Consider the following 27,256-nt stretch of genomic DNA (forward strand, 5'->3'; position numbering starts at 1 on the left):
CTTAAATAGAAATTTTTATTTTTACTAAGTTAAGTTACAGTGGTTTACAGTAAGTTAAGTTATTAGTAAGTTAACAGTAAGTTTAATAGTTTATTTAGTAAGTTTAAAAGTAAGTTAAGTTATTAGTGGTTTCTCATGGTAAAAAGAGAGTTTGTATTTGTAATATATATACACCACTCATTTTTTTATATTTTGGTATTTTTTACTCTACTTATTAACAGTTTTTTAAAAAGTGATGTCACTTGCTTGAAAGTGTAGTCAGAAACTTCTAAAATTGTTAACAACAAACTGTGAAAGTGCATCCAGAATACAAAATGTACCTTGAAACCGCATCCAGTATGTATTAATTTTGCTGTTATATAGCAACCAGTGTTTATTAAACATATCTTTGGCTGGTGGTATTTTATACTTACACCACTCAGTTTGATATGTTCCAATGTTGTGAAACCATTAGGTTTTAAGAATGAAACTAATATTATTTTGTTTTATTATAATTTTAAACTATTTATTAGTTGGTATTAGATTGTAATTTTATTAAACTGGCGAAAATTTAAGTCAATTTATTAGCTACTTTTATCAGATGTCTTACAGCAGTATGGCAATGTACTGATTAAATTTGTTTTCATTCTTGATTGCTTTGTCTTTAATATTGTTTGTGTTAAAATGAGGATGTGGTAAAACTCATTGTGACTTTGACCATTTTTGCCCCTGGTCATTTAATAGCATACTACATAAACAGTGATGATAAAAAGATGGGCTCTGTGTAATTGTAGAAATTGATGAGGGTGTATACTTTGTATTTAAAAATTAAACAGGGTTTGTTTATGCACATCAGTGGTTGTTTGAGAGTTTTTACTACAACACTGGTGAATATTTCATAGTAGAGTTGCTAAACTGTTCATTACTGATATTGAATTAAAATAAAACCGTGAGGATGAAGGAAGTACATTATATTGTAGTTCCTAGTGCAGGTCACAGACAGCAGAGATGGTGGAAGGAAGGAACAATTAAAAAATGTTGTCCTTCCAGAAATTTGTCTGTACTCAAAGGTTTGAAATTTCATTAAAATTTAATATTAATACTGTATTACTGACATATAACCCACTACTGCCCTAGTAGACTCATATGGAGTAATATTTAATTAGGTATATGTTTGATGCATGCTAAAAAAGCAAATCTCATCGATTAAATTTGGATAAAATCTAAAATACCTGGCCACCTGTATCTCTATGTTCAATGTGTACAATATAATTCTTCCATAAGCTGATTAGTAGAAAATTCATTAAGGAAAAATTTGTAATGATACTCATCCACTACAGGAAACCTGTAGAGATCTTTTAATTTTGGCTAAGAGTTCAGAAATGGCTTCTCTTGGTTAAAAAATGTTTATCTTAGTGCTGAGAATGCTGTTTTGTTTGGGATTTGATGATATTTACCAAACTTAATTTGGTTAAGCAGCTTACTTGATTACCTTACCTTTCTATAATTATAATTTGATTGATTGTTTTGTATTGAAACTATTTGTTGGTTTATAATTATTACTATTGTTATAAATATTTCAGGTAATTCATATTGGCTAACACAGTATGTTAAATTTTAAAATACTGGGTGTTTCAAAATGAATATCAGGGTTGTAAGGCTATTTATTGTTTCTCAAGTTTCACTACATGAAATGAAAGAGAAACTCTAACAGTTTTAGCTATGCGCAAGCTCATAAATTGTATCCTGGACCTTCCGCTTGAAAGTGCTAGTAGCAAAGATGCCCCCCCCCCCCAAAGAAAGCATTCTGTGTTTTCCAGTTTGTAAAGTGTGAATCTGTAATTACTGTTCAACGTGCGTTCCATTTGAAGGTGATCTGTGAATGATAATAGCATTCGTAGATGGTATAAACAATTTGAAACCACTAGCTGTATTTGTAAAAGGAAGAGTACAGGACGACCGAGTGTGTCTGAAGACAATGTTGAATGTGTAAAACAGTCTTTTATGCGTAATCCTAGGAAATCCGTTAGGAAGGCTAGCCGTGAATTAGCAATTCCAGTGACTTCTGTGTGGAGGGTTTTAAGAAAACACGTACAGCTGTGTCCATACCATTTACAGCTGTTACAAGCTCTAAAGCCTACAGATTATGGTTGGTGTGCTTCACAAATTAAATGATACACCATGACAATGAAGACTCTTTATTGTGTTATATTCAGAGATGAATCAACACTTCATATTAATGGAAAAGTAAACGCTCAGAATGTTGTATCTGGGGATCAGACATACCTCGTGAAATATTGCAGTGTGAACAAGACTTCCCAAAATTGGATTTTTTGTGCCGTATCCCAATGGCAAGTTTTCAGGTCATTCTTTTTCACAGAAGCAAGTGTGTCTGGAATTAACTATCTTGATATGCTACAAATTTGGCTTTTTCCTCAACTGCAATACGAACCTCAGAACTTAATTGGGCAACAAAATGGTGCACCTCCTCACTGGCATAACGCTGTATGTGATTGGTTGGACGAGATTCTCCCCGAGCACTGGATTGATCACCTGAAACCAGATGACAGGGCTTGTTTTTCAAGGCCTCCACGTTCACCCGATTTGACCCCAAGTGATTTTTTTTCTTTGGGGGTTTATAAAGGATCAAGTGTGTGTGCCTTTGTTACCAGCTGACTTACCCAACTTGAGACAGGACGAAGCAGCTGTTGCATCAGTTACTCCAGACGTGCTGATTAAAGTATGGGATGAATTCTGCTGTTGGCTAGATGTGTATTGTCTGACAAATAGTTCACGGATTGAAAACTTATAAGAAAACTGTTCGAACACTTATAGGAAAATTTTTCAAGTTGCTCTTTCATTTCATGTATAATTTATCAATGTGAGTAAAACTTAATAATATTGCATGACTTTAAAACCTTGATATTCATTTTGAAATACATGGTACTTGGAGTATTACAATACTATTGAAGGTTTTTGTTCATAAATTTGTCCAACAAATTATTTATTTTATGTTTCAGTTAAAGTTAGTGGTGTATTTCTCTTGATTGGTATTGGGTCTTGGTTGTGTTGTAAGTTGATAAAACTTTATCACACAACTATTAACAACAGAAATGGACATTCCTCAGAATCACAAGGAAAATTTGGATCAATATTCAAGGTTTGTGTTTTATTTTTATTCCAAGGTATGTTGGTGTTTACTCTAATAATCATTATTATTATTATTATTATTATTATTATTATTATTATTATTATATTAGCACAGCAATTTCTGTATAATAAAATTTTATCTTCTTGGATTCCAAGGTAATTTCTTGTTATAACTTGATTGTGTGCCTCACCTTAACCTTTTCCAAGCCACTAGCAAACTTACACTGCTGCTGCCATTATGATCTTTTATATGCTTGGTCACTAGGTTGTGTATTGTTACCATACAGTAGCTGTTTTTTGTTTTTTTTTAATGTATGTTTTGTGTAAATTAAATTCGTTGAATTTCACCTTGTAATATGTTATGGAAATATTAAGGGTATTTGAAAAGAAATGGTAAGAATTTCAAGAGATGTTCTGCAAGTGAAAATAAAAAAATATTCATGTAAATATGGGCATAGAAACACTTCATTTTCAAGTTAGGTTACAAAAAATTTTGCTCCAACGGTAAAATTAAGGTATAAGGTTTTAAAAAACCTTAAAATTTATGAACATAAATTAAGGGGTAGATTAGACCAGTAAAATTGAATAAAATGTACCCCTTTAGAAAATTAATGTAAAACACAATTTTTTAGGTTTGATGTATAATAACTTTGTTAAATTTCCTGTAAACAAATAAGATTTTGCAACAAAACTTTGTCTTTGTTATTTTTTGTGTTTTCTTTATTATATTTCTTTTTGTGAACAGTGGTGATATAGTTATTTTTCACCCTCCAAAAAGTTTTCTTAGGATTATCATAGTGAGATTCATTTTTTAAAAAACCACACATTGTTTTTTCATGTTAAATTCAGTACTTGTAAATGGTGCTGCAACCCTACACAATATTAACAGTGGTGTTAGCAACATTATTAACAGTTTTTTTTAACTTTACAAATTTACTGTTATCCTGTGTATTCAACAACAAACTTGCAGGGCAGTGATTTAAAGTAATATTAGTTAGTTTGTTGCTCATATTCATCCTCCTGCCTTCCTCATTGACTTTGATGTATAAGTGAAAGTGGTTTTCTTTCAAAAATGTCAATTTCATAATTCAGTCCATGGATCAGAAAATTTGTAAAAATGATCAAAGCTTATTAAAGTTTGTTTCTAAATTAAATTCAGAATTCAAAGCAAACCAGTGCTATTGAAGGAGTTCTGGAAGGCATTTAAAATTCTAGCTACTGTTAAGATAAAAGGAAGTCATGGATCAAATTTTCTGCTTACAAAAAAATAAGATATTTTTTAAAAATGTTAAAATGTCTTAAATGTCGAAGCTTGCACTCTTGGCCAGTTTATACAAGAAGTTGTCTCTTTGATACAAATTTAATTTGGAGTTCACTGCTGAAAGTGTGATTATACTCTTGTTCTTCTATTATGACGGCCCTTTATGAAGAAATTAGTATGAAATGCAACCTTGAAAAAGTAAGTGAGCTGACTTTTTAACCACAAGAAAAATGATGACCCTTTTCAGATTTACCGACTGACTAAAGCTATTGAAGGAGGAATGAAAATTCTCAAAGAAACTGATTTTGATGATGTGATTGGCAACAGTAAAGGCAGGAATAAAATGGATACTGAAATGCTGTGAGGAGATCCTAAGAGAGAAATTATCTCAAATAGACTTGTATGCACAATTTATTTAAAAATTAACTTGATTAACAGCAAACATGCATGTTTATTTCAGAGCAGGATGCCAATTAGTTTAATTTTTAGCACCTTAGATCATTTTACCTTTTGTAATGAAATAACCATAAGAAACTCATTAAAAAAAAATCATATTGTAGTGCTTTTTAAATAAAATAAACAGACAATTATATTTTTAAATTTTGGACCACTGGTGTTTTTTCCTTAATTAAATTACAATGTAAAAGTAATTAAAATAAATTTTTCTATTTTTATAAAACTTCATATGCTAGAAGACCGTACTAAATACGCCCGCTTATGTTGTTGGCATATGTCAACGGCCATGGAACAAATTAGTGCTGTAGGGTATGATTGTGTCATATTCATCTACTACATTTCATTATCCCAACATTCTTGTAAAAATAGTGTTAAAAATTCTTCATCTTTATCTTACAGACTTGTTACTTTGGTCCAACTAGTTCAACAGGTAGTACCAGTGCAGCTGTTGTTGAGGAAGATAGAGTTCATGGAGTACCTGAAGCTGATATAGCTACAGCATCAGTATCAGTGGTAAATATCAGTAATAAATCATACAATATTAAACTTCTTTGATTGTTTTAATGTTATAATTCTGAAAGAATAGGATTCAAGTTAGTAAAGTATATTTAGAAAAGTTAAATTATAGAACGTTTGGAAAATTAAATTATATATTCACTAGAGTGGTCCAAATAGGGCAAAATTTTTGTCGATAAACGTGCACCCCCTGATTTAAAAGTACTCTCAAAAACAAAATTTTTGACGCGTTGATGAACCCTTTCCGTTCGAAAAAAGTCATCCCCCACTCTGCTTGAATTTTAAAGGGGATTTAACATGGGTTTTAGGTTATTTTCAAGTCGTTACAATATAGCACTTGCATGTTTCATCACAAAACTTCAAAAATAACGTATATAAGGGTTTTTGGAGTCGGAGAACACGAATTTGAAGTCAATAACTTATTTTGACACATTGTAACTGTCAAAATCGCTGTCAATCAATTGACAACTAGCGTTCTTATGAAGGAAAATCAATGTTAGACATTACAAACAACGTTAATTAGGGTTTTTGGGGTCGGAGAACACGAATTTGAAGTAAAAAAACTCATTTTGGCTAGGTACGCTAGCTCTTTTTGATGAAGACATCTCAACTGAATTAAAACTGAAAATGGTTGAAAAACTAGCAATTTCGGGTGAAACTTACGAAAATTTATTATCTGCGACAGATGATGATTGTGATTATGATAACGAACCTGCTCACACGAAACGCTACGAAACTAAAAATATTAACGAATTGTTAAACAAAAAAATCGACTTTTTTGTCAACACGGAGTCCTTGAATTTTTTAAACGATTTGAACTTGCGACTAGCTTTCTAGAAATTGATCCGTGTAAGTGGAGCGAAAACGAAGATTATTTGGCTGCTTTGAATTGTGTTAAAAATCTAAAGGTCGTCAATGACTGCTCAGAAAGAATGGTTAAGTTGGTGAAAGAATTTAGATGTAAATTCACTAAAGATGAAAGTCAATTGCAATATATACTACAAATTGTAAATGATCATCGCAAAAAAACATCCAAATGTATATAATTACATTACATATGTAATGTAATATAATAATAGAAATAGAAATCATAAAATTTTAACAACATTATTTGAATAATTATATACATGAATATAACATTTTTAAAATAAAATGAGAGTTGATCTTTTTGAATCTATCCTTCAGATTTTTTTTAATTGACGACTTCAACAGTTTTAATGTGTCAAAACAATTTTTTCACTTCAAATTCGTGTTCTCAGACCCCAAAAACCCTAATTAACATTGTTTGTAATGTCTAACATTGATTTTTCTACATAAAAAAACTAGTTGTCAATTAATTGGCAGCGATTTTGACAGTTTTAACTTGTCAAAATAAGTTTTTAACTTAAAATTCATGTTCTCCGACCTCGAAAACCCTTATTAACGTTGTTTGTAATGTCTACCATTGATTTTTATACATAAAAACGCTAGATGTCAATTGATTGACAGCGATTTTGACAGTTACAATGTGCCAAAATGAGTTTTTTTACTTCAAATTCGTGTTCTCCGACCCCAAAAACCCTTATTGAGAATTTTTGTAATGTTGAGCATTGATTTTTTTTCATAAAAACGCTAGTTGTCAATTGATTGACAGCAATTTTGACAGTTGTGATGTGTCAAAATAAGTTTTTGACTTCAAATTCGTGTTCTCCGACACCAAAAACACTTATTAACGTTGTCTGTAATGTCAAACATTGATTTTCCTTCATAAGAACGCTAGTTGTCAATTGATTGACAGCGATTTTGACAGTTACAATGTGTCAAAATAAGTTTTTGACTTCAAATTCGTGTTCTCCACCCCAAAAACACTTATTAACGTTGTCTGTAATGTCAAACATTGATTTTCCTTCATAAGAACGCTAGTTGTCAATTGATTGACAGCGATTTTGACAGTTACAATGTGTCAAAATAAGTGTTTGACTTCAAATTCGTGTTCTCTTACCCCAAAAACCCTTATATACGTTATTTTTGAAGTTTTGTGATGAAACATGCAAGCGCTATATCGTAACGACTTGAAAATAACCTAAAACCCATGTTAAATCCCCTTTAAAATTCTAGTGGAGTGGGGGATGACTTTTTTCAAACGGAAAGGGTTCATCAACGCGTCAAAAATTTTGTTTTTGAGAGTACTTTTAAATCAGAGGGTGCACGTTTATCAACAAAAATTTTGCCCTATTTGGACCACTCTAAATTCACACAATCCTGAAATTTTAAAATAAAAGGCGAAATTTTTCAAATGCTGAATTATAACTTACATGTTACATATTTACCATATTTTATTTTAAATATGTTTTCCACTAAAACTTTTTAACTGTTTTAATAATTTCTTCTTAAATTAAAAAAAGTTCTTACAAGCTTTTTATTGTTAATAAGTCAGTTTGTTTTATTAATTTAAGAATTATGGAATATAAATTTGATAGTATTATTTTTAAAAAGTGCAATTTGTGCTGTTGCCTCACATTTAAAAACAAATAGCATATTTTTATATATTTTGTTCAGCAAATATGTTTTACAACACATTTTCAACTCATTTGACGTAGCAATTTTATTTTTTATAATTATTCATTTTACGCATGCAAACATTGATATTCTTGTCATATAAGATGTGTTTAAATGCACTTAGACTTTTATATAGTATCATGTAAAGTGCTTTAATTTTACCTTTTCTTTTCACTTGGTTAAAATTTATTTTTTTGTTTATGTATGTGATATTGTTCAACGTTGTGTTATGAATATCCCTTTTATTTATAATATTAAGATTAATGAATTCACATAAGCAGTAAAAATTTAAAGAACATGTTCTTTAATGATACATTGTTTTTTTATGTTAAAGAATACATTTGCTAAATTTTTAGTAATACATGAATCAAAGTTAAGCATTTAAAAGATCTATGTGTGAAATATTTATGTGTATTATAATTATACTTCAACAATTACATGTAAACATTTGACAAAGTAACTGTTTTACATTCTTTGTGGCATAATTTTAAAAATTTAGAATTTTTCATGAAAGAATCGATGATTGAGATTTTTAAAAAAATAATTCTTCAATATGAAATATGATTGTATCATCAGAATAGAATGTCTTCCTGTACTGTTTAAGATTAAGTCAGTAATAATTGGATAAAGTATATATATATATATATATATATTTGATATTATATGAAGTATAAATCACCAAAACGCAATAATTGGATAAGTTAATTTTATATATGCATTAATTTCTAATTAATATGGCAAGTTTAACTTACCTAATTACTGTATTTTGGTGATTTATATTTCATATAATATTAAATGTTATTAACACAGTGGTGAATATGTTAACCAATTATTTGAATTAAAAAAAAAAAACAAATATATATATATATATATATGTAAATATTAAAAAAATAACAATTTAACCACCAAAACACAGTAACAGATAAACCTATAAAAACTAATACCGATAGGCAACTTTCCCAGGATCAGTTGGCACACAATTCGATAACGAGAAAAAAAATTGGAATTTACAGTTTATATGTACATAAGAGAATTAACGGATTTTGAAAAAGAGAGACATAAAGATAAATTAAATAAAACTTTTGATAAAAAAAATAAATCAATTAAGGAATTATGACAACATAGTATCACAATGCAATACAAAATTTATATCATAGAAATTATAATAAATCTAATCTCATAACAGTAATTTTTAATAGGTATCAAAAACAAGAAACAGGATTGAATAACAATTTTAAGAACATTACTAATATATTTTTTGATAATAATGAAAAATTTATATTTTCAAAGACTTTCAAATTTAATTTAAATGATTGTAACATTTATAATATAATTAAAAATATTGCAATTCATATGGAATATAATATTGAAAGAATGGTTATTTTGAATAAGAATCAAATAATAAATACGATTAGCCATAATATAAAAAAACAAAATATAATTAATAAACAAATGATAACAAATTTTGAGGTTATCAAACTAAAACAATAAGCTAAATGATAATGATCTAATGTTATTGAAATCGGACAAAAATATTAAATATAAATATTGAATATTAAATATAAACATCGTGTAAAAAATGTTACTAAGTCGTAAATAAGTTAAATTCTATTTAAGCAGCTAACTCTAAGACTAAAATGGTAAGTTATGATATCATGAAAATGTACCTTAATATACCAGTTGATAAAACAATAGAAGAGATTTTTTGAAGTATTATAGTTCATAGTTTATTGAGTACACATAAAGCACTATTATGGATAAGATATGTTGATGATATTTTGGTCATATATAATCCAGCCATAAATAATGAACAGCTGATCATTTTAAATAAATTTAACAATTGTAATGAATATTTCAAATGTATATGCGAAATGGAAAATAACAGAAAGAAAAAAAATATATATTTATATACATATACGTATTTATGTAGCCTATGACATTCCTAGTAACTTAAGGATTCCAATGCATGGTTATACATCTGAATCGGTTCAGATATTGAGCTGCTACAGTGGAACATACATACATACATACACCCTAAGTACCTTACACTCCTTTATGAGCAGTCATGTAAAAATAAATGTAAAAAAACATACAAACCAAATAACCATATTATAAAATATTTAAGAAAAATAATAGAGATGATGGAGAGGACTTAGGGGAATATATAACATTAAATGTAATAAAATTTATATCAGTAAAACTAACAGATCTTTTAAAAACAGGTTTATGGAACATTACAATGCTTGTAGAAACAGAAAGAGAGGCATGTCTAATGCAGCTGACCATTTGTTGCAATGTAAGCATAGTATTACTGGTTGTAAAAATAATTTAGAAATTTTGGAAATCTTTAATAACAATAAAAATATACTTGAAAAATATTATACTTATAAATTCAAGCAACGGTATGAAATGATGAACCACCAGATCGTATTTGAAGATGATGTTTTAATTAAAGATGTAGTGGGTTGTAGCACTTGGCAAAATTATTACGAATGTAGATCTGTAATGTTTTAAATTTACATCATTCCAGTAATGGCTGTGGAGTTGTGTTATTACAAATTTTATGGTTGTTAGTGTGTTTCTGTTTTCTAAATTTATAAGTTTTTTTTCTTTTTATTGTTTGGTGTATATAGAAAAGTGTGTACCGACTGAAGATGTGTGATCCCATGAAAGTTGACTATCAGTAGTAGTTTGTTATTTTTTTCTTTTGTTGTGTTTTGGTGGTTAAATTGTTATTTTGTGAATTTAATTAGCACTGTGGTCAATATGTTGATGAATTATTTAGATTTTCAAATATATATATCTATATTATTTTTCTAAAATCAATCCTTTTGAGAATCATATTCCTCTGCACTATACAAATTATATTAATCCGATCAACCTAAGTATAAAATAATAAAATAAAATAAAAAGGATGACACCTGCCTTATTCCATAATTAAGCAAGAGCGCTTTTGCGAGTCCCTCTCATCATCAGTTACTCTATATAATTTTTCAAATCGTGCATAGTAAATTACACATTAAGATTGAAATTAAAAATCATTAAGATTGAAATTCTGAGGTTGATCAGATGAATATAATATATATATATTAAATTATCAAAATCAATTCATTTTTTGTTATTGTATTTGTCCATATTCCTCTTTAATATTAATACATATTTTTGTAATATGCGACAATTTTAATGTTTTTGAGTTCAATGTGTGATTTTAAAAAGTTGTTATTAACTGACGATAAGGGAAACCCTCAAAAGCGCTCTTAAAATGGAAAAACAATAAGCACAATGTAACAGGAGTTATTGTATTCTGTACTGTTGGTAAAAAAATGTTATACTGTTGTCGTTAATATATATATATATATATATATATATATATATATATATATATATATATATCTACATATTCATGAAGAAAGAAATTCTATATTAAGGCAAATTTGAAAGATGTTAACTTACTAAAGTGGATTGATTTATAATCATTGAATAATAACCCCCATCTCAGTCCTTTATGTAATATTATGTTCATGCACATGCAGCCAAAAATTGACCTCGATTTAATAAAGTTTTGAGTTTTGGCCAGTTTTGTTTTATTTTGAAATATTAGAATGGTCTTTAATATTATATATAATCCTTTATTAGTCACTCTTTCTTATGAAAGCAACATATTAGTTTTGACTGTTGATAAAAATCTATATCTAAATTAATGTGACACACTAACACTTTGCACAATGTTGTTAATATGTTAAAAGGTTATGTAAGTGTGTGCAGTTTTTATTATTTATGAAGTTTAATAGTTTGTTAGGAAGCTGTTTTGATGTTTTTAGTGTTTCAATATTATTTTTTTTTACTTATTATATGTAAGAGTACTGTAAACTGTTTACTATGTTGAGACTAGATTTTAAAGTTTTAATGGCTGTGACAACAGATCTCAGCCATTAAAAAATAGAGTTACTAGAAACTGATTTTTTTTTAATCTTGTCAAAAATAAAAATAAAGATATTTACATTAATTTAAATCACATTGTATTCTCATAATTAATTACCTAGAACTTACATGTTAGACATAGCATGTTAATACATATATCTACCTTAAAATATTATTGTAATTAGCTTATAGTACTATATTAGCTTGTGTGTGTGTGCGCGCGCACGTGCGCGGCCAAAGTAACAAAATTATTAAAGTAAATGAATGGGAAGTCTAATCTGCCTCTGATTATATTATTTATTGTTAATTTATTAAATTGTTTATTAATGTTAAGTGTATTTGTATGATTTCACTGAAAGATAGCATTAAACTGTATTTATTTTTTTCAGGTACTGAAGAGTGTAGGTTTAAAATTTTTAAGTAGAAATATCTTTAAAAAAAAATTCTGTTATTAAGTAGCATTTTTATTTACTCTAATGTGCCCTGTGATACAAAAAAAACTGTTTTATGTATGATTTATCACTTTTTTGTTTATAAGTTTTTTAGTTTATACTTTGCCTAAAATTTCTAGTTAGCTTTACATATAAAGCTAATTATATATACCTTAATTATATATATATATATATATATATAAAATTTTGGGACTGTCCAAAATTCATACAACCAGTAATTTTGGTGAAAAACACAGGTTTTTAATTAAAAATTGTAAAATTGGTTCATAAAATATACAGTATAGGGTTATCAATGTAATAGCATATTGGGTAAATGGTATCCACAGCTTTGCTGGCACATACGCACTCTTTTGTCAAAATTTTTCATGACCATTTTGCAGAAATGTGCCTGAATTTTGTTGATACAGCGCTCAATTTCCTCCTTCAAGGCTTGGGTGGTCGTGGACTTGTTGGCATAAACCTTAGACTCCAAAAAACCCCAAAGAAAAATCCAACAGCGATAAGTCTCATGATCTGGGCGGCCAATTCTGATCACCAAAACAGGAAATTACACAACCAGGAAATGACTCGTGCAGTAATTGAATTGTTTTTCGGGTTGTATGGCATGTGGCAGTGTCTTGTTGAAACTACATATTGTCCACTTCCATATCTTACAATTTAAGCACAAAAAACCACATTATCATGTCATGATAGCAAGCACCATTAACTGTTATTGCCTGACCAGCCGCATTTTCGAAGAAGAGTGGTCCAATGATGCCTCCAGCCAAAAATCCGCACCAAGCAGTGACACGTAGATGCATTTCTTTCTCAACAATGACTCGTGGATTTTCTCAACTCCAAATTGTTTAATTAATCTCTTCACAGTTGATGAAGTTAAATACTATTCTGACCGTATTTTGTATGAAAATTTTGAACTGTAGCTGCCAAACCTTCATTATTTTAAAAATATTGTTCAACAAGGAGCACGCATTGTTCTTTTGTGTAGCACTCCATTTTTAATAACCCTTAACTGTCAGCTGCCATGCTGTCTTTTTTTTCGTTGGCAACACTTTACCACACAAATGGCACAAAATTCAAATCTTACATGAATTTTGGGACACCATTGTACGTACAGTGAAACTTCCCTTAACAGACATTTCCCAATAACGGATTCCTCTTAATACTGAACACTTTTAAATTCTCTGGCAGTTTTGTAATGGTATTAATTGATAAAATAATTCTCAATAACGGACGTGTACAATGAATTTACATGTATTAATTGTTCAATCAGTTCTGAAAAACAGAATGCAGGAATAAAAATTGTAATTTTTCTTTCTATTTTATACTCAGTGAGACTAACTTATCTACTGTGATTTGTATCACTTCCCGCCTAGATGCTGATGTAATGATTTCAGTTATGATGATTTCATCATCTAGCATGATTTGTTATAAACAAATCAGCAAGTGTCAGTATACACTTGCACAGCAAGTGTATACTGACACTTGCTATATTGAACACATATAACATTTTTGTTATGGTATAATACTGTATTTTTCTTGTAGTGGATTTTCTATATCCTAAATTTACTACTGTTCGATGCAGGATTGGTGGTTGTGACCACACTTTAACATCAGTGGCGGCATACCAGGCATTCCTGGATACTCTGTTTCCATACGCTTCAGAGGATGAAGCAGAAGTCGGTATTAGGGTGGGTAAGACACCATTCCCTGGTTTACAGGTTGTGGAACCCTTAGATATAGACCAAGTGGTTTCTCAAATGGCACTGAGAAAGACACCGGGGATTGACAAACCCGAACCGGATATTTTCTACCATCTGCTGCCTGTCATAAGAGAGCCGCTTGGCAGGCTGTTCTCAGGGTGCCTAAGCTGGGGTTGCTTTCCGACTTGTTGGAAGGCGGCTTTGGCGAGGATGCTCTTAAAATCAGGAAAGGATCAGAGTGAGGTCAGCAGTTATCGACCCATCAGCCTCTTGCCAGTAATTGGCAAGTTGCTTGAAAGGCTGGTTGTGGAACGGCTCTGGAAAAATTTTGATATGAACTCACTTCTAAATCGAGGCCAGTATGGCTTCATGAAATGGGTTGGCACCAAGGATTGCATCTTAAATGCTCTTGTCGAGGTGAAAGGCGCTGACTATGAATAAGTTTGGGCAATTTTTATTAACATAGAGGCATCATTTCCTTCCTTGTAGTGAAGTTCTGTCCTCTGTGAGTTGGAGTGTCGCAATGTTCCTGTAGCCCTGCAGGCTGTAGTACGTGACTACTTGTCTGATTGCACAGCTCTGTTTAAAGATGCGCACCTAGTTGTGGAAAAGTCTGTCACCAGGGGAAGCCCACGGGGCTCTGTTCTCAGTCCCTTGCTGTGAAACCTGGTATTCGAGGGATTTTTGGGACTGACATTCCCGGAAGGGGTCATGGCCCAGGCATTCACCAATGACTGTCTCGTGTTAGTTTGTGGTAATTCACAACCACACCTCGGAAGGTTTATGGGCTGTCAGGCCATCATTTGTACATTGTGTACTGAGGTGTCTTTGAAAGTATGACCTCTTATGCGGCGTCCATTTGGGCGCATAGGTTGGAAAGAAATTGAGCACTTATTCAAAATTTAAGAAGTACCCAGCAAAGAGCCTTAATTGTATGCACTGGTATTTTTAAAACATCCTCCTACGAGGCTACCACTGTATTGGAAAAGGCTCTCCCAATCAATTTAATGGTGAAAGTAGTTCGGGCGGCCATGTGGAAATTGTGAAGAGGCAGGGAGACTGAGGCATTTGGGATGCAGTTTCGAGCTGGGCCTGTACCAGACTGGAATGGTGATCTCAATGTACCTGTTGTAAATTTTGAACAGTTGCCCATCTCCCACCTGTGGAGGAGGCTTTACAGCCTCGCGATGCAAGAATGGTACGCTGTGACTAAGAGAAGATCTGTATAGTGTTTTTCAGGATTTGGGGGATGGTATGCTTCTCGTTTGTTTTTAAAAGCAATTGGAGCCCAAGTGTTCTCCAACCATGTAAATTTAAACCAATATTTGTTTCCGTTCCACCTGACAGCTGATGAGCTGTGCATCTGTGGGGAGGTCCAGTCGAACAAACACATGATGTTTGACTGCCCAGCTCTTGGAGGGGCCAGAACTCAGGCCAACCTGGAACTTAGAGGTCAAGGGGAAAATTGGCCACTCACAAGCAAGGAGTCAATGTGGCAAGAGCCACATTGTCGGACCGTGTGGGAGTTCCTTGATGCGGTTGCTTTGTTCAACCGAAATCAGTAGTATACCTAAGAGAAAAGACTCCTACCACACTGCTGTAGGAAACTAACCGAGAAATATGGCTGGCTATCAGCCAGATTAAGGCTCGAAGCGCTTTAATGGTGGACAGGTACTTGCTGGCATTCAGAGGCCTAGGCGTGGCAGCGAATTGCTGTCTTAGATGAGATAAATTTAATTATTGATTGTCATATATGTTTTAGTAGTTGACGGGGTGCGCCTACCCATTTTAGCAAATGTATTACAAGTGGGCAGTGGGACACACAAGCGAGTGGTGTATGGTACCACGCATATTCCGCTCGCGCTTTTAGGTTAGTTCTAGGTGCTAATTAGGACACTGGTCGCTAAACTGTTTCGAGGCTCAGTAGCTGTTTGTGGCACAGACATTCAGTCTTATGCTTTAGGGCGACCAAATGGGGTGGTGTCAGGAAAAATGTCAAGCAAACCAAAACCCTAAATTTACTGTACGTTCAGTGTTGTATATTTTATAAAAATTGTTACAACCATCTTTACCGAAACTTAAAATGTCTCAAAAATGTAAACCCTTGACATTAAAAGAAATAGTAGCAATTACAAATATCTACAAAAAAGAAAAACTGAGAGTGTGTGATATGGCAAAACGTTTTGATGTTGAGAAAACTCAGAAAAGGTGATATCTCCAAAAGCAAACTTGATATCCTAAAGTCATGGACTGAAAATGACAATCATTTAAGCAAACATTCATTTCCTAAACACCAGGCCTAGCAGCTTTTTATTTGATTTCTGAGTGGTTTTGCAGGACTTGCGCTCATAATATTCTGTTTTCTGAAACTTTGGTACGTGAGAAAGCCCTAGAAATTGTTAAAGAACTAGGTTATGATGAGTTTAAAGCCTCAGGGGTCGGTTAAATAAATTCTGAATTAGACATTACGTTTCATTTAAAAATTTTTATGGTGAAGCTGGGGCTGTAGATGAGAATTTGGTGTCTGAGTGGAAGGAAAATTTAAATGAAATGTATGCGAGTTAACATTTTTGATTATGATGAGACTAGTCTTTTTGTAGGCTTTACCCAGTAAAACAGTGTGTTTGAAAGAGGAAAACTGTACAAGGAGGAAGAAATCAAAATAAATACTGACTGTTATGTTGGTTGTAAATATGTCAGCTGAATTTGAAAAACCATTAATAATCTGCAAAGCCATGATGTTTTAAGAGCATAAACATAAATTCATTAGAAATTGAACTGTATTCAAATTAAAAAATTTTGGATGGCTAGACATAATGATGGATGGTTGTTAAGTTTTGATCATAGAATAGGAAAGTCATACTTTTCTTTTCCAATGCAAAATCCCACAACGTTAACTTAGAAAATGTAAAATTGATATTTCTTCCCCCTAATACTACTGCAGTATGTCAACCACTTGATCTGAGGATCATTCAGAACTTTAAAATTCAGTACAGAAAAAAGTTGTTACAATACTTATTGTCAATAATGATGCTAATGAGCTTTCTAAAAGCAGTGAGAAATTGTTTCATAAAAGCCAATTAAATCTCCACAAACTAACTTCAGTTCTGACATTGAAAATCTTACTGAAATAAATGAAAATTCCGTGGAACAGTATGAATTACAAGAACTTATTGAACTATTTGGAAATTACAAAGTGTACCCAAATATTGATGACATATTCAATACAGAAGACATATCAACTGACATCTGTGATCTTGTGCTGCCTCAGACTTTACTTCTAAAACAAACAACAATGATGAACCCAGATTTACTATCACGTTAAGTAAGCAACAGAAGAGGTTAGAAAATTAAAGCAATATTTTTTACAAAAGGGATTATCAGAAGGCATTGTTTTAATATTAGAAATGCAATTGTTTATTGAAAAAAAGATGTACCAGGACTAGTTCAAAGTAAAATAGACAGCTCAGCTATTTTAAACTATCTACGTATAAATAAGTTGTACATATTTGTATTTGATTTTTACATTATTTTTTGAACATATTTTGATTAATATTCTAGTAAACTGTAGCTTCTTTGATTAATATTTTTGTAGCTTACGTTGTTTTTTATTCCATTTTAGTATAATACAGTAATTTTATTTTCTTATTTTGTTGGTCGATTACAGTAGTACAGTATTATTTATTTTAATTCATCTATGCAACTAGAGGACAGTGTTTTTTTTTCTGAAAAACAATGGGAAAAAAACTTAGAATTTTGCAGTCGTTTTAATTAGTAACTACTTATTTTTTAGTTTTAATTTGCATGTAATAAATATGCAGTATTGTTGTTTTAATTGAAGTGGTTTTTTCTGTACAATAACCGAACATAGTACTGTATTCACATTTTGCTGAATAATGGAAGCCTCTAAATAATGGACAAATTGTTGTTCCTGAGCCATATCCGATATTGCGAAGTTTTACTGTGTATATATTTATATATATATGGAGAGAAACATTTTTCTTCATGTTTAATGTGATGTGTGTTTAAGGATTTTTATACTAAACAATAAGAGACTTTATACATTACCATTCAAAATTTATTTATTAGTAATATATATATATATATATATATATATATATATATATATATATATAGATTCAACTTGATCCACCCAAGTACAGAATTGAATAAAATAAAATGACACTCACCTTATTTTTTTATACACTCCACAAAAGTGCTTCATGGCAACCTGCATCTTCAGTTGTAGATTTTTTCTCTTTTGTGAAATATTTAGTGTTAAATTACATATTAAACTCAAAATTAAAAATTAAAGTAAAATAAATTAAAATATAGAAGTTAAATAAATAAAATTTAAAAATTTATTAAAGGAAGAATAAAAATTGTAAAATTAAAAATTTTGTATAAAATTTATGACATCAAGTATTATAAATAAAATATAATATACTACATGTGTTTGGCCAGCCAGTACTATAGTATCTGAAAAAGTGCTGCCATCTATTCCAGGTCTTATAAGTGTGTCATCCTCAAACTGTATAAGTTGATCAAGCTAAATTCCCTAATATATATATATAATATTTCTCCAAAATATGTAGATTTTTATTATTTTTTTATATCTTCTTTCCTCCTCTATGAATCATGAGACCTTGCCGATGCTGAGGGGGTTTTAGTGCTCAGTGATACAGAGTAGCTGGACCGAAGGTGCAACCATATCGGAGAAGTATCTGTTGAGAGCCAGACTAAAGAATGATTCCTGTAAGAGAGCAGTAGCTCTTTCAGTAGTTGTTAAGGGCGTAGGTCAGGACGACTTAAACGGCCATACCAACATCATTCAATCCTTGTGAGTACTGCGCAGCTGAAAGCAATGGAAAACTACAGCTGCTTTTTTTCCAAAAAATGTAGCTCTCTGCATTTTCATATTACAAAGATGGAGGCACCTTCCTTGGTAAAATATTTTAAAGGTAACTAGTCCCCCGATCGGATCTCTGGTTGGGGACTACTAAGGAAGGGGTCACCATAAAATTAAAAAATAACATTCTAAGAGTCAAAGCATGGAATTTTAGAAATCTAAAAAAGGTTGGTAGGTTAGAAAATTTAAAGAGGGAAATGGATCGGATAAATGTAGATGTAGTAGGAATTAGCGAGGTTTGGTGGGAAGAGGAAAATGACGTTTGGTCAGGTGATTTTATAATAATTAACTCAGCTTCAAATAATGGGCAGGCAGGACTAGGTTTCGTAATGAACAATAAGATAAGGAAGGAGAGTAGAGTATATCAAAATGCGTAGCGATAAAATCATTGTAATAAGGATAAAATCAAAACCTAAACCGACAACGATTGTTAACGTCTATATGCCTACAAGCGCCCATGACGATGATGAGGTAGAGTGTGTACATGAAGAAATTGACAAAGCAAGTAACCACATAAAAAGGGATGAAAATTTAATAATAGTGTGAGATTGGAATGCAAGCACTGGAAAAGGTATGGAAGGAAATATAGTGGGTGAATACGGGCTGGGTAAAAGAAATGAAAGAGGGGACCGACTTATACTTTTGCACAAAGTATAATTTAGTAATTGCCAACACCCAGTTTAAAAATCATAATAGAAGAATATACACATGGAATAAACCAGGCGAATCAGATAGATTATATCATGGTTAAGCAAAGATTTAGAAATCAACTTGTCGACTGCATAGCTTACCCTGGAGCAGACATTGATAGCGACCATAATTTAGTGATAATGAAATGTAGATTGGGGTTTAAAAACCTGAAGAAAAGGTGCCAGATGAATCGGTGGAATTCAGAGAAGCTTGAGGAAGAGGAGGTAAAGAAGATTTTTGAGAAGGACATCGTAAGAGGTCTGAGTAAAAAGATAAGGTAGAAAATGTAGAAGAAAAACGGGAGAATGTTAAAAAGGAAATTCTTAAATCAGCAGAAGCGAACTCAGGCAGAACAAAGAGAACTGGTAGAAAACCTTGGATTTCAGGTAATATATTGCAGCTGATAGATGAACATAGAAAACATAAGAATGCTAGTGATGAGGAAAATAAAAGGAACAATCGACAATTAAGAAATACTATAAACAGGAAGTGCAAACTAGCGAAAAAAGAGTGGATTAAAGAAAAGTGTTTCAGAACTGGAAAGAGAAATGAACATTAGTAAAATAGGAGTGTACAGGAAAGTGAAGGAAAATTTTGGAACACATAAATTAAAATCTAATAATGTGTTAAACAAAGATGGTAACCAATTTATAATACGAAAGGTAAAGTCCATAGGTGCGTGGAATATATTGAAGAGTTATATGGAGCAAATGAATTAGAAAATGGAGTTATAGAGGAAGCAGAATAAATCGAAGTACACAAGAATTACTGCATGAAAATAAGCAAGAACAAAACGAAAGTAATGAAAAGTAGTAGAAATAACAAAGATGGACCACTGAATGTAAAAATAGGAAGAGAAAAGATTGATGTTGAAGAATTTTGTTTGAGAAGTAGAATTCCTAAAGATGGATGAAGCAGAAGTGATATAAAATGCCGAATAGCATAGGCGAAAAGAGCCTTCAGTCAGAAATATAATTTGTTTACATCAAAAATTAATTTAAACGTCAGGAAAAGATTTTTGAAAGTATATGTTTAGAGCGTAGCTTTATATGGAAGTGAAACTTGGACGATCGGAGTACCTGAGAAGAAAAGATTAGTAGCTTCTGAAATGTGCTGCTATAGGAGAATGTTAAAAATCAGATGGGTTGATAAAGTGACAAATGAAGAGGTGTTGCGGCAAATCGATGAAGAAAGTAGCATTTGGAAAAATATAGTTAAAAGAAGAGACAGACTTATAGCTCACATATTAAGGCATCCTGGAATAGTCGCTTTAATATTGGAGGGATAGGTAGAAGGAAAAATTTGTGCAGGCAGACAACGTTTGGAATATGTAAAACAAATTGTTAGGATGTAAGGGGGTATACCGAAATGAAATGACTACCACTAGATAGGGAATCTTGTAGAGCTGCATCAAACCAGTCAAATGCCTGAAGACAAAAAAATCTCCTTTCTTAATTTCCAAATTAGTGTCAATATCAGAAATAAAAGTTTTGTTATTAATGAGGAGGGTCAGCAACGTTAGAGAAACCCAACTTTTTATTTTTATATTGTCTAAAATACTCATGAAATCTGGCTTTAAACGATTTACTAGTTTTAGCTATATAAATATCATCAAAATCATTACATTTTATTTTATAAATCCCACATAAATTGTATAAATTAAATGAATTAGTGTTATTATTGTTTTTTAAACATTTTATTATATAGTTATTTGTTTTATATGCTGGTTTAAATTTATTTTCAAAACTTTAATTATATTTCCAACAATGCTGTCAGTGTGTGAATATTATATATAAACCGTATCAATTTTCTCTGTATTATTTATTAGCTCTAAAGTTATTAGCTGTTAATTTTTTACATTTTTTTTTTTTTTTATATATATTATCAATTAATAATTCACTATATCCATTATGAATTGCAGTCTGTTTTATATTATTAATTTGTGTGTTTAATTTATTTTTATTATTTTGTGTGTAATTGATCACTCTCTCTATTAATAGAGAGAGAGTCACTCTCTCTATTAATTTGTGTGTGTGTTAATTTTGTGAGACCAAGGATGATTTGATTTTCTATGGATTGTAGTTTTATTGGCAGTGGGTTTCCTATATACTGAAGTGATAATTTGATTATACTAGCATCTAGTTAACTTATTGTTTATTTATATCTATTTCAAAAGTAAATTTTAAATCCTTGTAATATGAATTGAGATTATTTAAAACTGTGATATGTTCATTATATATAACTGGATTATAAATAACAAAAACATCAACATAACAAGTCCTAGTAAGACATTATGTGTATGATTAATGACAAACTATTTTATTTTCAAAATCTTGTAAGTAAATTTCAGACGTGATAGCTGGCAAAGGAAATCCCATTGGCAAGGTAGCAAGGTATTTTCCTGTGTATAACACTTGTCATCAAATTTAAAGTAATTTTGTTGGCATATATTCCTTTTAATAGTGATGATGTTATTAATAAATTTAGGGTATTCATGATTGTATATTAATTTATTTTTTATTATGTGAATTATTTTGTCAGTAGATATGCTAGGATACATGTTACGTTTATCAAAACTTACCATCCTAGTATTATCTGCAATTAAGTTTTTTAATTTATTAACATATTCATATCCATTTTTTATATTGTAATTATAATTTAAATTCATTTTTATCCTAGTAATGTTATCTATTGTTTTGGAAATAATATAAGATGGAGCAGATATAAAAGGAATGTCAGGTTTATGTATGTTTGGAAGTCCTGTTAATCTTGGAGTAACTTGTTCAAAAGGGTATATTCTAGTGTGATATCTTAAATTGTCATTATGATTAAAAATATTTCAGTATTTTGCTATTAAACTTTTTGTTATTTTTAAAAATTTACTAGTAGGGTTGTTTATTTCTCTAAAATTATTTTCTGTTATGTATTATTTCATCAAATTATTATATTTTTCAATATACATGATAACAGATGTATTAGTTCTATCAGATTTTTATATAATGTAATTATTATCATTTAACTTATTCTTTAAATGGTGAATTACTTTTTTGTTATTAAAAAGTGATTTGTGGACCAAATTTTTTTCCTTTAATTTTATGAATTTTGCTTTTAATACTATTACATAGTTGTTCTTCATCATTAGGATTTATTTTATTAATATTTATTTCAGAATCAACTATGATATTCTTGATAATATCATTTAGATTAAATTTAAAAGCATTAGCAACAATTAACTGTCCATTATCATCAAGGTTAACATTTGTCAAATTTATCATCTCATTATTAGTACTAGTATATGATTTTGAATTTTCCAGTATATCAATGAAGCATGAAATATCATCCCCACTATTCACCATAGTATCCCTTGTAACCTACCATAATCCAAATTTTTATTATTTTTTTTTTTTTTTTTTGTATTTTACAGGCATCGACTGCTGAGGTCATTAGCCCTCGTCACATTCTTAAAAAGAGATTAGTATTAGCATCAGGATCGTCATATGTAAGAGTGTAAAGGGCCCTTACATTTTTATTTAAAAAGCACAAAGTACACATAACATTAATCTAAAACAAAAACAACACATATGGGGTGTAAAGGGCCCCAATTTTAAAATTATGAGAAAATATCACAAAGAAACATAAATGGAAAATACATGCCTTTACAATACCATTATCTCCTTCTACCTTTCTCGTTTATTAATTTGTTTAAGCACCCTCGGGGCGACCAGAACTGCTGTAAAGCAGCATATCAGTCGCCTCAGGATGCCGTGGCAGTTGACTTCCCCCTATAAACAATCATGTAGGACGTAACCCATTGGGGTCCTCTCAGCATCATAAGAGCAATCTGACCACCTGTTCAGAACGGCCAAAAAGCCCCTCGGCGAAGAGGCTACCCTTCCCGGCCCTTACCTACTTGGCTACAGGCATGCATTGCACTTACCCGTAGCCTCACGCCCTCAGTCTACCCTTGAGGGCCATCACTGGACACACCCCGACTGCCTGTCCTTGTATGCAGGCGAGCCAGGGTGGCCTAGGCAAGAAGGCTACCTCCTATCACTATACGTGCCACGCTTCGAGACTCCCTTATATATATTTAAAACTACCTCTTAGAGTTGGTTTAACACAGCTTTAAATTTGCCCTTTTACAGACTTTTAAGAAGTCCACTGGCGTGTAAATAAGCAACTATCTTTTTTTCATTTCCATTATCTAAATCAGCAGCAATATCATTTCTTAGCCGGAACCTCTTTCTGAGGTCCTCATATATGGTACAGTCTTCCATTAGATTGCTTTATTGTAAGTGTTTTATTACAAACACCGCACATTGGTCTCTCTTCGCTGGTTAACAAATATGAATTTGTTATTCGCGTGTGACCGATTCTAAGTCTGGTCACAGCTACTTGTTCTCGGCGAGTCAACTTCATGTCGCTTTTCCATTTATACGGAGAAGTTTTGATTGAGTTAAACTCCTCCAATCAGTATTCCACTTGTTTCTTATTAAGTTAGTCAGACAGATTTTAACTTCTGCCACCCTCCACTTTCATTACCTGCAATACCAGCATGCCCCGGAGTCCATACAAATACGCATCGCTGTCCTCGTTGTTTTAGAACGTATAAAATGGACAGGATGTTTGCAATTAGGACATCCATAATGTTCTTGTTCCGAATTCCAACAAGTGCACTTAAAGAATCGGAACATATTAGAACTCTTGTCTTCACAGTAGTGTTCTGTGTACTGAAGAGCTTGCTGAATGGCAGTAAGTTCTGCCGTATAGACACTGGCCATATCTGGCAGTTTCCAAAAGTGGGCTTCTCTCCATTTACATATATGGAGCATCCTACACCATGTTCGGTTTTAGAACCGTCAGTATAAATTCTAATATGTTCTTCGTAGCTACTGACGGTTGCTAAAAATTCCTGTTGGATGATCACTGCTGGCTTCTTTTTTATTTCTTCCTGAGAGAGATCTAACCTTGTATTTACCGCTGGCAAGAGCCATGGCGGTATTTCTCTAGTAGAAATTGCCAATGTATCTGGAATAGCAATTTTGTGTTCTCTTCTTAATTCGTGGTACCTAATTCCGGTTGGTCTGGAATAGGTAGCACGATGTTCGTATAATGCAGCCAAAAGATGGTTGCTAAAAAGTTTGTTATTTATACGGGCAGGAAAAGCCCATATATTTGCTGCATATCTTAGCAAAAAGATCTCTCTTCTATAATGTAGTGGCATTATTCCGGCTTCGGACATTAGACTAGTCGCCGGACTTGTGCGGAAAGCGCCTGTCGCATATCTTATTCCGCTGTTATGAATTGCGTCTAACTTTCTTAAATGCGACTTCCTAGCGGATGAATATACAATACATCCGTAGTATTGTATATTATATTGTATATTGGGAGTTCCTCGATGAGGTTGCTATGTTCAACCGTCATCGGTAAATTTAAGGGATTAAATGTAATTGCATTTAGATTCCTAAAACTTTGCTGCTGGAAACCAATTTACCTTGGTAATAGGGCTGGCCATCAGCCAAATCAGCTCCAAGCGCTGTTAAATGGTGGACAGGTACTAGCTGGCATACAGCGACCGAGGCGTGGCAGCCAAAATTGCTGTCTTTTATTTTATAGACTTATAGTTTTAAATTGTTACAAGGAGTGCGCCTCCCCGATCTAGTTTATGTTGACAAGTGAGCGATTGGGACACTTCAGCGGGTGCTGTATGGCGCCCTGCTTGATTCGCTCACGCACGTTAGGTAGCTCATTAGGAGCTGTTAGGATTTGGGTCGCTAAACCGTTATGAGGCACAGTAGCCGTTCTTGGCACGGAACATTTGGTCTATGCTCTAGGGCGACCGAATGGGGTGGTGGTGGGAGAAATGCCAGTTAACCAATACATCCGTAGTCGAGTTCGATTGAATCAATCCTTTATATAGTCTCAATAATATCTCTTTATCTGAGCCCCGATTAATATTCGATAAACATTTTATAATGTTTAGGACTCTTTTGCATCTATCACTCAAGTCCTGTATATGTAATCCCCATGTAAGGGATTTACCCAATACTAGTCCTAAAAATCTCACATTGTCCTTGTATTGTATTGGATTATTTTCGATTTTCAACGTAGGACTTTTGTGAGGAAATTTCTTCCTACAGAAGTGTACACAGCACGTTTTTTCTGGTGAAAATTGGAATCCATTATTCCTCGCAACTTCATTTAATTTGTATTTCACCGCTCAGTGGTGAACCTTGTGGTATGCCATTTTCCAAGATTCTTTCAGATGAATATTCATTGTTCACACGTACTTGGAAAGTACGGTCGTTCATATAGTTGCTGAGTAAAACTGGCAAATTGCCACGAATGCCCCATTCATGTATCTGGAGCATTACTCCATGTCGCCAGGTCATATCGAAAGCCTTTCGAAGATCGAAGAAGACTCCGACACAATGTTTCCTTTTAATAAAGCTGTTATATATAATATTCTCTAAGTTGATCATTTGATCGGTAGTAGAATGGTATTGTCGAAAACCTGCTTGATATGGTGATATCAGGTTTTCTTTTTCTAAAACCCAGACGAGTCGATTATTAATCATTTTTTCCAGTATTTTTCCCATAGCACACGTCAAAGAAATTGGACGGTAGCTATTGGGATCTGTTAAATTTTTGTTTTTCTTTGGTACTGGAACAACATGTGCTTTTTTCCACTGCTGCGGGTACATTCCATCCCACCATATTTGATTATATAGTTCTTGCAATCTGCGTTTGGCAGTGGTATTCAGCTGCCTGATCATATTATAATGGATTTCATCCCGATCAGCAGCTGTGTTGCCTGCTTTCTCCAACGCTTTCACGAATTCTTCTATTTTAAAGGATACATTATATGAGTAATTATATTCAGTTCTGAAATTTAGTAGTCCTTCAAGTTCTGCTTTTTTCGTCCGAAAATCTTCCTCGTAGGTAGCCGTTTTTCTCGCCTTCTCGAAGTGATTGGATAATAACTCTGCGATTTCGTTTGGGGTGTCCTTGATTTCATCTTCATCTTGAAGGCTAGTTATGGGAGCAAAGTTTTTACGCCCACAAATCGCCTTCACTTTCCTGCAAACGTCTGATGCAGTAGTAGTTCTGTCAATGGATGACACGTATTGCTGCCAGGATCGTTTTTTCGAGTCTATCATAAGACGCTTTGCATACGCCCTGTATTTCTTAAAGGCAACAAGATTTTCTATGCTAGGACGCTTCTTAAAGGCGTTATACGCCCTTTTCTGTCTTTTTATAGCTTCACTTATTTCATCGTTCCACCATGGAACGGGTTTTTTCGTAAGTTTCCCAGATGTTTTGGGAATATATCTCGATGCCGACTCAATTATTGCATTTGTTATGGCGTCGACATCGTCTCCGATAACTCCAGTTGTTTCCGGGAGTATCGTTCTAGCTGTGAAGCTCGTCCAGTCTGCCTTTTCAAATAACCATCTTTTAGGGATGGGATATATTGTTCTTGTAACATCAGTTACAATTTGCACCGGGAAATGATCACTTCCATGCAAATCGTCTAAAACATGGAAGGTTTACCTCGGTTCTATCGATCCGCTTATGAGAGCAAGATCTATACAGGTCATCGAGCCATCCCTGGCATTGAAAAAGGTTCCTGAACCGTCGTTTTAAAGAATAAGTTCTGAATTCATCAGGAACCTTTCCAATT

General features: G+C 32.2%; 1 protein-coding gene across 2 annotated transcripts in view; it reads left to right on the top strand.

Moving 5' to 3' along the window:
- The window catches only part of LOC142323197 (uncharacterized), a 105,522-nt gene that overhangs the window by 12,564 nt on the left and 65,702 nt on the right, over nucleotides 1–27,256 (top strand). Inside the window, exons 3-5 of one of the 2 annotated variants that reach the window (XM_075362527.1) lie at nucleotides 3,000–3,139; nucleotides 5,246–5,359; nucleotides 22,997–23,071. In XM_075362527.1, the coding sequence (XP_075218642.1) occupies nucleotides 3,000–3,139; nucleotides 5,246–5,359; nucleotides 22,997–23,071 (329 nt within the window). The remainder of the gene's footprint in view (nucleotides 1–2,999; nucleotides 3,140–5,245; nucleotides 5,360–22,996; nucleotides 23,072–27,256) is intronic. The other variant, XM_075362528.1, reaches the window with a different exon arrangement.

Source organism: Lycorma delicatula, chromosome 4 (assembly GCF_047948215.1).
Source record: "Lycorma delicatula isolate Av1 chromosome 4, ASM4794821v1, whole genome shotgun sequence".
Lineage (NCBI taxonomy): Eukaryota > Metazoa > Arthropoda > Insecta > Hemiptera > Fulgoridae > Lycorma > Lycorma delicatula.